The sequence below is a fragment of the Zootoca vivipara genome, chromosome 4, assembly GCF_965207765.1.
Source record: "Zootoca vivipara chromosome 4, rZooViv2.hap1.1, whole genome shotgun sequence".
Taxonomy (NCBI): domain Eukaryota; kingdom Metazoa; phylum Chordata; class Lepidosauria; order Squamata; family Lacertidae; genus Zootoca; species Zootoca vivipara.
The window spans coordinates 11031890-11044186 of NC_142587.1; the positions used below are offsets into that span (position 1 = coordinate 11031890).

The 12297-nt window shown below is 41.4% G+C and overlaps 1 protein-coding gene across 50 annotated transcripts in view; it reads left to right on the plus strand.

The window, feature by feature from the left end:
• The window catches only part of LMO7 (LIM domain 7), a 151356-nt gene that overhangs the window by 57978 nt on the left and 81081 nt on the right, over positions 1–12297 (plus strand). For 44 of the 50 annotated variants that reach the window (XM_035115708.3, XM_088668542.1, XM_088668556.1 and 41 more), the window contains one exon: positions 10586–10692. In XM_035115708.3, the coding sequence (XP_034971599.3) occupies positions 10586–10692 (107 nt within the window). Of the gene's footprint in view, positions 1–323; positions 405–10051; positions 10238–10407; positions 10693–12297 lie in introns of those variants that run through there. The other 6 variants (XM_088668530.1, XM_088668559.1, XM_088668535.1 and 3 more) reach the window with 5 other exon arrangements.

Sequence of the window (12297 nt, forward strand, 5' to 3'; positions counted from 1 at the left end):
ATGGGGAAATGTCCTGAAAATCAAATGGAGAGTCCCTGCAACTGAGATGTCTCCCCCACCCCCTGCTGTACATATTTTCTTTTCTCTATATGTGCTGAAGCTTGTATCTCTGAGTGAATTGTTGGTGCGGTATATGTTCCGTGCAGCCCACAAACAAGTTTATAAATGGCAGCAAGATCCTTTACAACAGGAAAGGTTTTCTGTCCCCGTGCTAGACAGTTGAAAACATTACATGAACTTTCCTCTGTAGTGCTATTGTGCACACTTGTTGAATGTGGGTGTGTCCTGAGCAGTTGAGGATAGTGTTCGCAGTGGAAGCACAAACAAGTCAACAAATGGTATTTGTGGATGATTAAACACAGCAGCGGAGCTAAGGCGTTCAAAGGTCATTGATGCCATAAAGGGTAAGCATACTTTTGCCTGCCCTGTTAAGAGATCGTTCTGTATTGTGTTTCCTGCTTACCGCTGGCATTACAGCTGGAACCACAGCAGGTCTGAACCACAAACCAGTTAAGCCAGAGCAAATAGTTTCTAGTGGGTGTAGCATTTTTGAGCATCAGGGCCCTGTGATATTTTCAAGCTGAATTCTTAGTAAATGTACTCCTGGCTTCAGTGTAGGAGGCAATGCGTTGGCAACCCTGGCAATGGGCGGGTGAGGAATGTGCAACATTTGCCCTGCCCTTTACACTTCCTGGGCAGCTGTCTAGATTCAGGCAACTTTTAGCCTGTATTTCTTCTCCAACTCTGGTTTGACAAGTAAGTGTTTGTGTGATGTGCCACCACTGCTGTTTGTCAACGTTCCCCTCTGTTAACAAAACCACCAAGTGTCAACAGAAGCACATACTCCAGAAGACTGTGCCTTCTACAGAGTGATGTGTGTTTCTGAAGTTTCTAGCGATAAAAGTAAGTATCCACAGTAGCAGCCTGTTCATAGGAAGCAAATGCAGGAAAGGTTTAATGGACTGAGAGAAACCTCCAAGCTTCAAATGCATCTCTGCACCTGTTATGTTTTTCAGATAATATGATACCTTGAGAGTTAAACTGCTCTACTTCTCTTCACATTTTATATATTCAGGCATTCTTAGTTGCCACTATCTTCCTAAAGTTGCCTTCTCCTAATGCCATATTCTGGCATTCTTAGGTCATATTAAAAACTTTTGTTATTACAAAACTAAGGCCCACTAAAGTACCGATCTCAGCCCATCCCTTATTCTAAAACACTTTAATCAGTACCCTTATGTGAGACTTTCTTGGGCTCTTTCTGCTTGTATCCCAAGAGGAAGTAGGAGGTTATAGAGGAGGGAAAGGAAACCAGACTGTGTCTACAGTAGTAGAAATGTGATTTGACTTACAGTTTGTGCATGTGCAAGAGAAAGAGAGGGAGATTTTGAGTTTATAAATTATACCCTTGCAATATCTCTGCTGGCTTTAGATGCGACAGATTAGGGGAAGCTGGCTGCAAAAGAAGGCGGAAAATGTGGGAGGAGAGTTGCAGTTTTGTTGCACACTCCACACGTGAGCTCCCCTGGCCTCCCCTTTGCTCGGGTAAAAAATTATGTGCACTGCTAAACTTGCTACCACACAGTGGTCTAGTTAGGCCTTCTCTACCAAAGTTGCCTCAATCTTTAGTGCAGCCTGGAGAAAAGCAAATTTGGTCCTTCTCCATTTTACATAGATGGAATTTCACAGTCAGCCGAGATTAGTGTCTGGGAATTCTGGGCTTCCCAATCATGTGACCAGCCGCCTACTTCTCTCCATGCGCCATAAAGATAATTAGTAATTCTAATGCATGTGTGGTGAATACTTAGTCACAAAGGCTTTTTGCACTCTGAATGCAAAAATCAAAGCCAACTATTTGTTGTGTTGTTTCTAATAAATGGGCTGTAAGTACCAATGTGCAGCTCTGACTACATGCACCTCCAAGCATGGAACTGAATTACAGTGGTACCTTGTTTAGCATCTGCCTCGTCGAGCACCCATTCCATTGAACCTCCGTGGAAAACTCGGAAGTACCGAAACAGGTTATTTCTGGGTTCGCCGCATGCAAACCTCTCTGCGAGCATGCGCAGACGCGGCGCTTTGTCCAGCGACCAGGGCTCAGGAACACATCCCAGTCGCAAAACAAAGTACCACTGTAATTGTAGAATCCATAAGCTTTTACGGCCCAACATGATAAATTCCCTATGTATAAAAAAGCTCGTTTTATAACTCTGTAGATCTTGAGATTCTAGTCTGGAAGTATCCCTCACAATTTTGATTATTTATGATCCATAGGAGTTGAAGGGAGGTAAAAATACACACACACACAATACAAAAGTGGCAGTAGTTCAGGTAATTCCAAATCATGAGAAATTTTGATTTTTTTTCCCTTAGACTTGACATTTATTATGTGCTCCAATGCTTGAAAATGATCACTATGTTTTAGTCCACATCTGCTGTAAAATTTGGGGCATGGCCATTGTGAAAAGTTGAGTTATGCTGCCACAGAAATAATAGCTAATGTTCAAAACATTTAAGCTTCCCTAATGCCTGTTTTCTGCAGGTGGATTTTTCTGGTCCAGAAAATGCTCCTTGGAACTTTGTTTCTAATACCCTTTCTGAGACTTGCCTCTAGACTGAACGTACTTTCTAATGAATGAAGTTTTTTTAAAAAAATTATTTTAAGCAGCAATTTCAAAAAGGAAACACTGTTAAGACATAGTCTTCCCCCTGCATTTTTTTTAACCACTGAAAGTTTTTGGTGCACAAGGTGTGCTTTTAAAGGCCAGCCCTCACTCTCAGCCTGAACTTCCTCACAGAGCTGTTATGAGGATAACATGAGAAGGAGGTCTGTATTTACACCACCATGAGCTCTTGCAGAAAAAGTGGGGTGTTAGTAGCCACTGCTGCTACTATGCACTTCCTTGTTGCATCTGTATGTGTCCTGGTTGTAATCTACTATAGCACTGCACCAGTGCCCCCTTTTTTTATAATTAGGGCAATTGCTTCACTTTCTGATCCCAGCCAACTGGGACCATGCCAGTATGAAGCCAATCATGTGTAGCTGTATATACGAAAGTCACTGAAAGCAAACACAGCTCTTGAAGGGGGAGAGGAATGAATATTGGTCTGTTGCCAACAAAGCAACTGGGCAGAAACATTTGTCTTCACATGGTGTGCTGGCAGGAAACTGCTCACCAGAACAGCATAGAAAGGCAAGAACACCAATCTGATTGGTAAAAGAGCAAAAAGTGGACAGGGTCCTTGGGGGGCAGGCACTGATTTATGTGAAATCTACACACACCAGATTTGACTCATCGGTAATAAGGACAGGTAGGGAAAGTATAGACTGGGGTGGGGAATGTTAACTCGTGCATATAAGCATTATTTTGAAAGCAAATTAATAGGAACTGTACACTTGATTGAAGATAATGATATACCAGTGTAACAACTCAGAAAGGCATAAGCTAGTTTTTGTACTGTTGAGTATGGACAAAAACACTTTGGAGATCTTGCAGGAAAGTGAATTGCAAAGAGAGTTGTGATAAGAAGTTGGGAGAGTTTCTGTTTCTAGAACTGCGTTTTATGAAATTAGTAATGGCACCCTTGTTTGCACATCACATTGAAACATAGTTAGAAACAAACCTTGGTTTAACTTGAGTGAGTAGCAGGATAGGCAGAACTTATTACTATGTGCCTTTTCCCACTCCAGTTCCCACATCATTGGGGAAACAAGCCAGTGTCTGGCTTGACATGACTTCTGAACTCGGGCTTATGCCTTGTTTCTCTCCCTTCAAACCAAACCTTGGTTGGAAGCCGGTGTAGTTTACTCTCTCCCCTTCCCCCTGCAGTCATTTGGCAGGAGAAAAAGGAACAAGCCCCTCCCCTCCTCCCCATGCACACACTGCTTCTGCCTTGGGTGGTGAAGGCTGGCAGGGTTTTTGAACTGGTGGTTTTGCCTCAAAGGAACCCCACCCCCCTTTCTCAGCCTCCATAGGATTGCTCTGTAAATATTCCAGTGCAAATACTTTTGGCCATTGGAATCTGAGATCAGCTTTGAGATCTTATGCAGTACGTAAAATTAACCTGGTGCACTGTAGTTTTGATTACTTAATTAATATGTCAAACATGGTAAATCAAATTCCCAATTACTTTATGGCGTCATAACATTTACCAATTCATTTACCCCCAGAACAAATCCACATATCCATAGGGAGAAGACTGTCAGTGCCATTTTTAAGTAAAAACTGCTGTTATAAACTGTCTGTACAAGGGGAGAGGGGGAATAGTCTGATTTCCCTTCTAGATTGAACATGGTGTTGCAAACAGCACAGTTGGGGTGGCTGCCCATATTCTAGTCCAGCTGATCTCTATCAAAGGCTTCAACATGAAATCTTACAGATTGTTAGAGTCCCCAGATTCAGGTTGAGCTGAAAACAGGTTGTCTGCTGAAAACAAAACAGAATAATAATAATAATCAATTGAAGATCGGATTTTTACAATTCACATGTAACACTAAAAGATGCTTTAGTTCCTCATTCCTCTTGTACAGCTAGGAGCAGGGACATTGGTAGAGTTAATCTTCCTTTCCATGAAACCTGCCTTCTTATACAAAAACAAAACATTGTGTTGTAAAATTAATTCTGGCCAGTTACTTAACAAGCCAACTTCAAATCATGTGATTTGAAGTTAGCTTGTTAAACTAACCAGATTTAAACACACACACACACACACACACACACACACAACACACTCTTTCCTGCTTTTCTTTGCAATGTTAAACCATGGTTTAGCATCATGTGTGAATGCAGCTGTTTAAGCACCCATTTTTGCTTTATCTTTATCAATGTCCAGTCTTAACATAAATATTGCTAGACCCTTCTGATTTGGTATTGAAGCTCATGTTTAAGTTCTTAGAATGATCTCCTTCACTCAGCCAAGAGTAGAAAAAGATGTGTGTGTTCTGTTATGTGGCTGAAATGTTTTAAAAGGAAGGGACGGCAAAATTCTGGGGCAGTGGGGGAATCCTACGTAACTGTGGAGTTCATAACTAAGACAACTTGGAGGCACATGACTTTGATTTTTTTTTTTTGAAAAGTTGAGAATGTTAATGTACATATAAACTATGGTTTTTAGAACTTGTCTTAGAAGGTGGAGTGGTCTTTGCTATTTCACATTCACTGGTAAATACAGACTCTGTTACTAAATATTTGAATTGGCATATTCGCTTCTAATACGATGGGTATAGTAATACAATGTTCTTACAATGTCATCATTCATTAGATTCTACTTATGTAGCTCTTGGTATGCCCAATCCCTTATGTTCCCTTGTTGTTTAAGTTTTGTGAGGTATTAAAGGAATTAAACAAAAATCTTTCTAATGCAACTTAAGGTGGTCAAAATAAACACTGAAAGTCATTGAGTAAGGGTGTGTGTATATCTATCAGCAACCTTTGGGCTCAGACTCTAATTAATTCATACTCATTAAGTCTAATTCTGGTTTTGCTTGCATAACACTGGTTGGAATAGTACATAAACCGGAGTGGCAGGCATGTAAATAATGGTAGAAAACAGTCCAAAATATGTGTTGGCAAGTTGAATCTTCCTATGGCCCGGAGAAACTCCTGTAGTTTTTGCATCATAAACTAAGTGTTCTAATTTAGTTTAGGTTTCCTCTTCAAACCTAACCTCCCACCCCGCCTCTCTGGTTGAATGTTAAAGATGTGTCATAACTTGTATTTCTGATACTACGTAAAAGCTGTTTGTCCCAGCCGAATAATGTGATGTTGGCACTTTGGGGTGTGCATGTTGGAATTTATATTTGTTACATAAGGAGAACATATGACTCCCCTCATAAGTATTTGTTTAAACAATAAAGAAAGCAAATATACTGAAGAGCTGGGAGGGTTCTCCCCAGATAGAATTAACAGGAAGCCAAGGGTTTTAAACTTTGTTCCCTACATAATAGGTCTACACTCTCTCTTGAGGATTTAAGTTGGTTTTAATGTAACCAGTGTATACTTGGATAGAATCAAAACAAGTTGTCCCATAATTTGACGGATGACTTTTCTCTTAAAATCACATGGAGCCTATCATGGGTAAATCTGGCTGCTGGAATAATCCTCCTTCATCCGCTTGTGCCCTTCTTTTCTGGACTCTGCAATTCAATAATTGGAGTGGGTGGAGAAATACAGCTTTTGGCAGTCATGTATGCAATTATACAAGCACACAAGAGTGAAATTGTAGGTCTTGGTAAATAATAATTCTGTGTGAGAACAGTGTGTTGGGGAATCAGCATTAACAATGTAGCAATATCATGGAGGGATATCTCGGAATACAGTATTGTGGGGAATAGGTGGCAACAGTAACTCTGTGTGCGCAGAATCCTAGAGTTGGAAGGGACTCTGAGGGTCCTCTAGGGCCAACCCCCCTGCAATGCAGGAATCTCAACTAGATCATACATGAGATGGCCATCCAACCTCTGCTTAAAAACCTCCAAGGAAGGAGAGTCCGCCACCTCTTGTGGAAGTGTATTCTACTGTCGAACATCTCTTACTGTCAGAAAGTTCTCCCTGTTGTTTAGTCAGAATCTCCTTTCTTGTAACTTGAATCCATCGGTTTGGGTCCTAGCCTCTGGAGCAGATGAAAACAAGCCTGAAGAGGGCTATAGTATATCCTCTTAGTCTCCTCTTTACCAACAGGATTTTCTGGGCTGAGTAGACTGCATGCCGATTAGCCCCTTCACCCAATTTACGGAAGAGAGCACAATTTAGCATAGGTTTTGCGTTATAGGCAAATATGTGTTGTCTTTCACGGCACCCCAAAGATAAACCTCTCACAAGTAATAAGAATGTGAACAGGTGAGGCTTTTCTCAGTTATAGTTCCATACTTACAAAATGCTTTAACCCATTCTATTTCTGCCTACCACGTGACTATTAAAGCTAGAATAGCACTATTCTCCCCAAGTGCCAACGCTAAACAATGCAAAGAACTCAAGTTTCATGAGTTGCAATCACTCATTCCCCACCGCCCTTCTGAGTAATACCCCTCCCCACCCTCTCACTATATATAAGGGCCTGGTGACTTCTGTTTCAGTGTAGCTGAAGAAGTGTGCAGGCACACGAAAGCTCATACCAATGACAAACTTAGTTGGTCTCTTAAGGTGCTACTGGAAGAAAATTTTTAATTTTGTTTAAACCAGGTAGGTTACACTAAGTCAGGGGTAGAGAGCCTTTTGGGCTCCACATGCCAGATCCTTATAGATCCTAGCCCTGTAGGCCAAACTTCAGATGTGGGCACGGCCACCCAACTGGCGTCACAGTGATTGAGTGCTTTGAGGTTTTGTGTGGTGCACTAAAGTGACGTCCTCATGCAGCTGATCCAGCTGGCTTGGCTCTACCACCCATCAGCTGACTTCTGTTTCAGTGTATCTGAAGAAGTCACAGTGATGGGCGGTAATGCTGAAGTCTACTTTCTGCAGGAACTGGCTGCACAAGTAAGTTCCTGTAGGGAACTTTCTAGCACATCCAGTTTAGCTGATGGGTGATAAGCCAAGGCCATACTTTTCAGGCTCCTGATTGTATACTGGCTGCTGCGTCTCCCCCTGCCCCATACATGATGTATGACATCAAGTTTGAGGCAGGCGGGCATGGCTTGTGGAAAACAGCCAGAGATTCTGCACCCTTACTGTACAGTATGTCTTTCATCAATTTGATCTTAGGCTGGCTGTACCACATTCAGTGGAAGATCAGGCACAGTATTTCACATCGTGGTTGGGGCTGAGCAGGTGCGGCGGGAGATCAAAAGGCATTTAACATTTATAGCAAGATTCAGATGCCCATACTTGGGTAAATTCAAGAGTAAACTGTTAAAAAGTAAGCAGTATAATTGAAAAGCATTGTTGTGGTTATTCACCTTCCTCCTGATAACAACAACGGTGTTATCTGCACAGGTCAGACAACTGCTCATTCCCCCGCTTCTTTTTTGTTAACAAAAGGGACTTGAGTCTTTGACATGAATACCCCTTTTTGTGTTTATATGATCAGGAACAACCCACTGCAAGAATGCATCCATTCTCTTCCCCCCCCCCCCGGTCACCCCCCCCCCCCATGGTAGGAAAGAAGTTAATCACATGCTGCATTTGCAGCTGCATTTCCCAAAGAAAGAAAGAAAAAGAGGGAGGAGGGAGGGGAAAGTCCCAATATGCCAAGACACTTGATCACAACATTGGCCTGCACTGTAGGGTTGTCATATACATTTAGGGCCCCACCCTGGGCCTGCAAAACATTTTTAGTATAGCAACACTGAGCTACTTTGCACGAATGATGTAACCCATGATTTATCCACCACAGCCATTTCTCCCCCCCCAAAAAAGTATAGTATTATAATGATGGGTTTTATTTGATTTTATAAGTTCAAAGCAGAGTAATTTTGGGGGTGGGGGGCATGAAATTAAGCCTGTGTTAGAGCAGGAGGTCTTGTCTTTGGTGCTGCCTTTTGCTTTCAGGTGGCTGTGCTATTGCCAGGCCGTAGCTACACATTGTTCAGTTATTTCTCTGGACAATATTCACCTCTATACCAAGGGAAATGGGGGTGGTAGGAATGGCTACAGCTTCAGAATGAAGCCCCTTTCCATTCCTTGGAGAAACAGATTCCTGGATTATTTAAAGTTATCTGTAGCATTCATCACTCACAGCTCTGACATTGCTCATTGGCCAAAATAAGTTTGTTTTATGAGGGTTAAAAACCCATGAAGTCAAGTTGTGGTTCCCTTACCAGTACTGGGCCCAGTGCAGCTGCACCCCAGTCAGTAACTGTAGTACAATGTTCTAGCAGATTATAGAATAGATTGGTGCAAAGAAAAATAATCCACAGTTGTTGATCAAGACGCTCAGTTAACTTCCCAGCTGCCACTTAGTAATCGGGCAAATGATGCAAATATAGTATCTGAAGAATACACTGCTCCAATGAGGCGAAACGAATGTGAAATCAAATATCTAGTGCTGCTAAGTAAAATCCTGAGTATCTAGTATTATTTGTGGTAAATATTTAAACCCTGAGTTATTAACACCGAAGGGTCTAGCCCAGAGGTTGCCAACTCAGAGCCCCAGATTTTGAACTATTTTTTAAAGCCAGTCTGTAGCCCTCCTAGAAAGAAAGCTATGAAGCAAAATATGCAGGTATCTTCTGAGTGATTTCTGTGAAGTGAGCAAGCCTGGCTGCTTCTGCTTGTCAGGTGTGGGTTTTGTTTTGTTTTTTAAACCTAGTGAGGGAAATCAGAGCTGCAAATGGTGAGACGTTTGGACACCAAGCCTATAGGAATCCCTGTGGCCCCCAAGAGCTGCTGTTTTCACATCCCTTCTAGTGTACTTTTCCTGCACCTGTCTCATTTCCTTGGCAGAAATTCAACAGGTTAAGCCTTTTCTCATATGAAGATAAAATCATGGGAAAGCTTCACTGAGATTGTACTTTTTCTAATTTTGTGTTATGCCATGCCACCCACGGCAGATGTTTTGTGACTGGTGCCCCCAGCGCTGCCTCAAAATCCAAAAAGATTTGCGACTCTTGATGTTGCCCCTTTTGATCCTACACAGCAATTCCATTTTTATCCAGGGTGATGGTGGATGAAGCAACAGTATGTGCCGTGTTTTGTAGGAAGGGTTGATACTGTTGGTATATTTCACTGGAAGTTCTCCCTTCCTGTTTCTTTCAGATATCTCTTTCTTCCCCTTACGCTATTCTTGAAGCTCCTAGCCAAAGAGCTGGCACTTTAAAAGCTTTGGATTGTTTAGGTCACAATCATAGACATGTATATTTGCACTCGTGTTTCCTTTCCTGGGTGCTATTTTTACTAGGTATCCTTTGGAATGTATGAGCAGAAATTATTTGGCCACTTTGGACGGCAGGGTTTAACACGGACCAGCCAGCCACTGTCCTAAGTACACATGTAATTTAAACAAAAAAAGTGAGGACGTGAACTGAAAAGTCTCCCTGTAGTCTTCGGGTGCATGACTCAAGCAGCTGGCCCAGAGCAGGTGTAGTTAAGTCAGTGCTAAACCAAACCTATGTTTTCCAGCTTACCCAATGAAAACCACACGTTTCTGCTGTGTCTTTTTGCTCTTGCCTTTCATTTGCTTTTTCTCGTATTAGCTTGCTCGGTAACCCAAGCCAGATTCCAGGTGCATTATTCTATGATCAATCTGTAATCATAGAAACAGAGTCCCTCCCCTTAATTCCTCCGTTGCCAACCATTTCTGGGTGGGTGAATGTCAGTAGCTGTAGTTATTTTTAAATGTGAGAGGTGAGGCTTGTCATGCAAAGCTAAAAAGAGGGCGTTTGTTTGCAGAGCTGACATCAAAGTGTAGATTGCTGCTTACTGGCTGAGCATTTTTGCTTTTTGTACCTGGTAATCTTTAACGTGGTCTGTCAGTCACAGAGATCATTGCTTAACCAGAGGATTCATATGAAATATTGCTAGCATTTATGATCCAGAAGATTGGCATTCTGTTTCTCCACATACTGGACTTTGAAACTTCGGCTAAGCAGCTTGCAATCCTTTCCTTCACATTGCTCAACTAAGCAATTGCTTTCCACTTCTCTTCACAGGATAATATAAATGTGTTTTTGAAAGCTTGTGAAAATCTTGGATTAAAAGAAGCTCAGCTTTTTCATCCTGGTGACCTTCAAGATCTATCTAATCGAGTTACTGTCAAGTAAGTATTCTGTGTTTTTATCAGTTGACTTTTAAGAATATTCAAAGGTGACTTCTGTGGTGCTGCTATCCATGTATACAGTATAGGGATTTTATATAATGTTTCCTTTGTATGTTCAGCGTGGAAGCCATCAGGCTTCTTTAGATGTTCAAGCCTGTGAAAGCTGAGATTTAATTTGCGTCGATTTTTCTGGAGCAACTAACTTGGTACATTTTGTTTTTAAGTATTTGCTGACATTTAAAATGTGCCAAGCTGCTTTACTAATTAATGGCTGCGTTGGTTGAAGATGCAAAGTTGAATGTTCAACAGTTCTTAAATGTGAAAGTAAAAATGGAAGCCTTCACTATAAGCTTGTAATTACCAGAAGGGTACTCTCTTCTGTGTGTTTGCTATGCATTCACGTACCCACCTTTGGTCTAGCATTCAGATCTTGAAATCTGCTAACTGGAGAGCTGAACCCAAGGGATATACTGTGTTGCCTGTGGATATTCTGCTAAAATGTTGTGTGATGCATTACTAACAGTAATATTGTGTAGTGCAGAGTTGGGCAGACTGCAGCCTTGTCATATATCTACTTTGCTTGTTTTTACTAAACAACACCCCACCCCCAAGATTTAACAACCAGGTGCAAAGGACATAGATTTAGAATAAAAGAACTGGGTGCTTCTGAGCATATGCGGAGCCTAGGAACTTTTCAGCACCTGAACTGAACTTGTAGTCCTTTCATGAAAAAACTCCACTCTGTTACCCCAAGCTTTCTTCTCTTCAGCTACCTAATTCAAGATGAGGAGGAAGCACTTTTTTTAAAAAAAAATGACTTTGTTAAACAATTGTTCACAAAAACCCCTGGTGAGCAACTGCAGGTTACCCAGAGATCTACCAGTAGGTCCTGATCTGCTCAGCATAGTTAAAGTGGCTAAGATTATGTGTTGTGAACTTAGAAGTCCTTGGTTCCATTTTTCCTAAGCAGTTCATTGATCAAAGGTTGTGTTAAGCTACGAAATATTGGCCACAGTAACCAATCTGTAATATCAGGGTGATAACAGTGCCCCGCCATAAAAGCTGATGTATGAATTACTGAAAACAATATATTATGAAGCATTTGAGAGTGTTGAGAGTACCATAGAATAATGACAATAATAAAGAATAATTTCATTATTCCTGAGGGCAGTCTTTCTCACTATTAGAATATGTTTGAGAAGTCTTAGTGTGTGCAGTATCAGAGAGAAACTATTCTCATGAAAAGGAAAGGAAAGCTAAGTACAGTGTGTTCAGGCTATGTATAATTGCTATTATTATAGTCTGTTTCACGAGATAATATAAATGTTAGGTCTTGAACAAATTATTCATTGCTTTCTATAATCTTGGAACTGCCAGAGCTTGCTTCACTATACGGCCAGGAGTTTCACCGAAGAGCAGGACAAAGTCCTTAAAACGTTGCCAAGATTTTTGTCGTTAACAAGTGTTACTAAGGTAAATACAGCATACAGGAAGTGTTTCCCGGGCTGTTAACCTGTGAGTGGTTACAGGTTGTGGAGAAGTAGGTAGGGCAGTAATCAACAAGGCAAGAATGTAAGGATTCAGAGAAACCTTTACCCTTGGTCT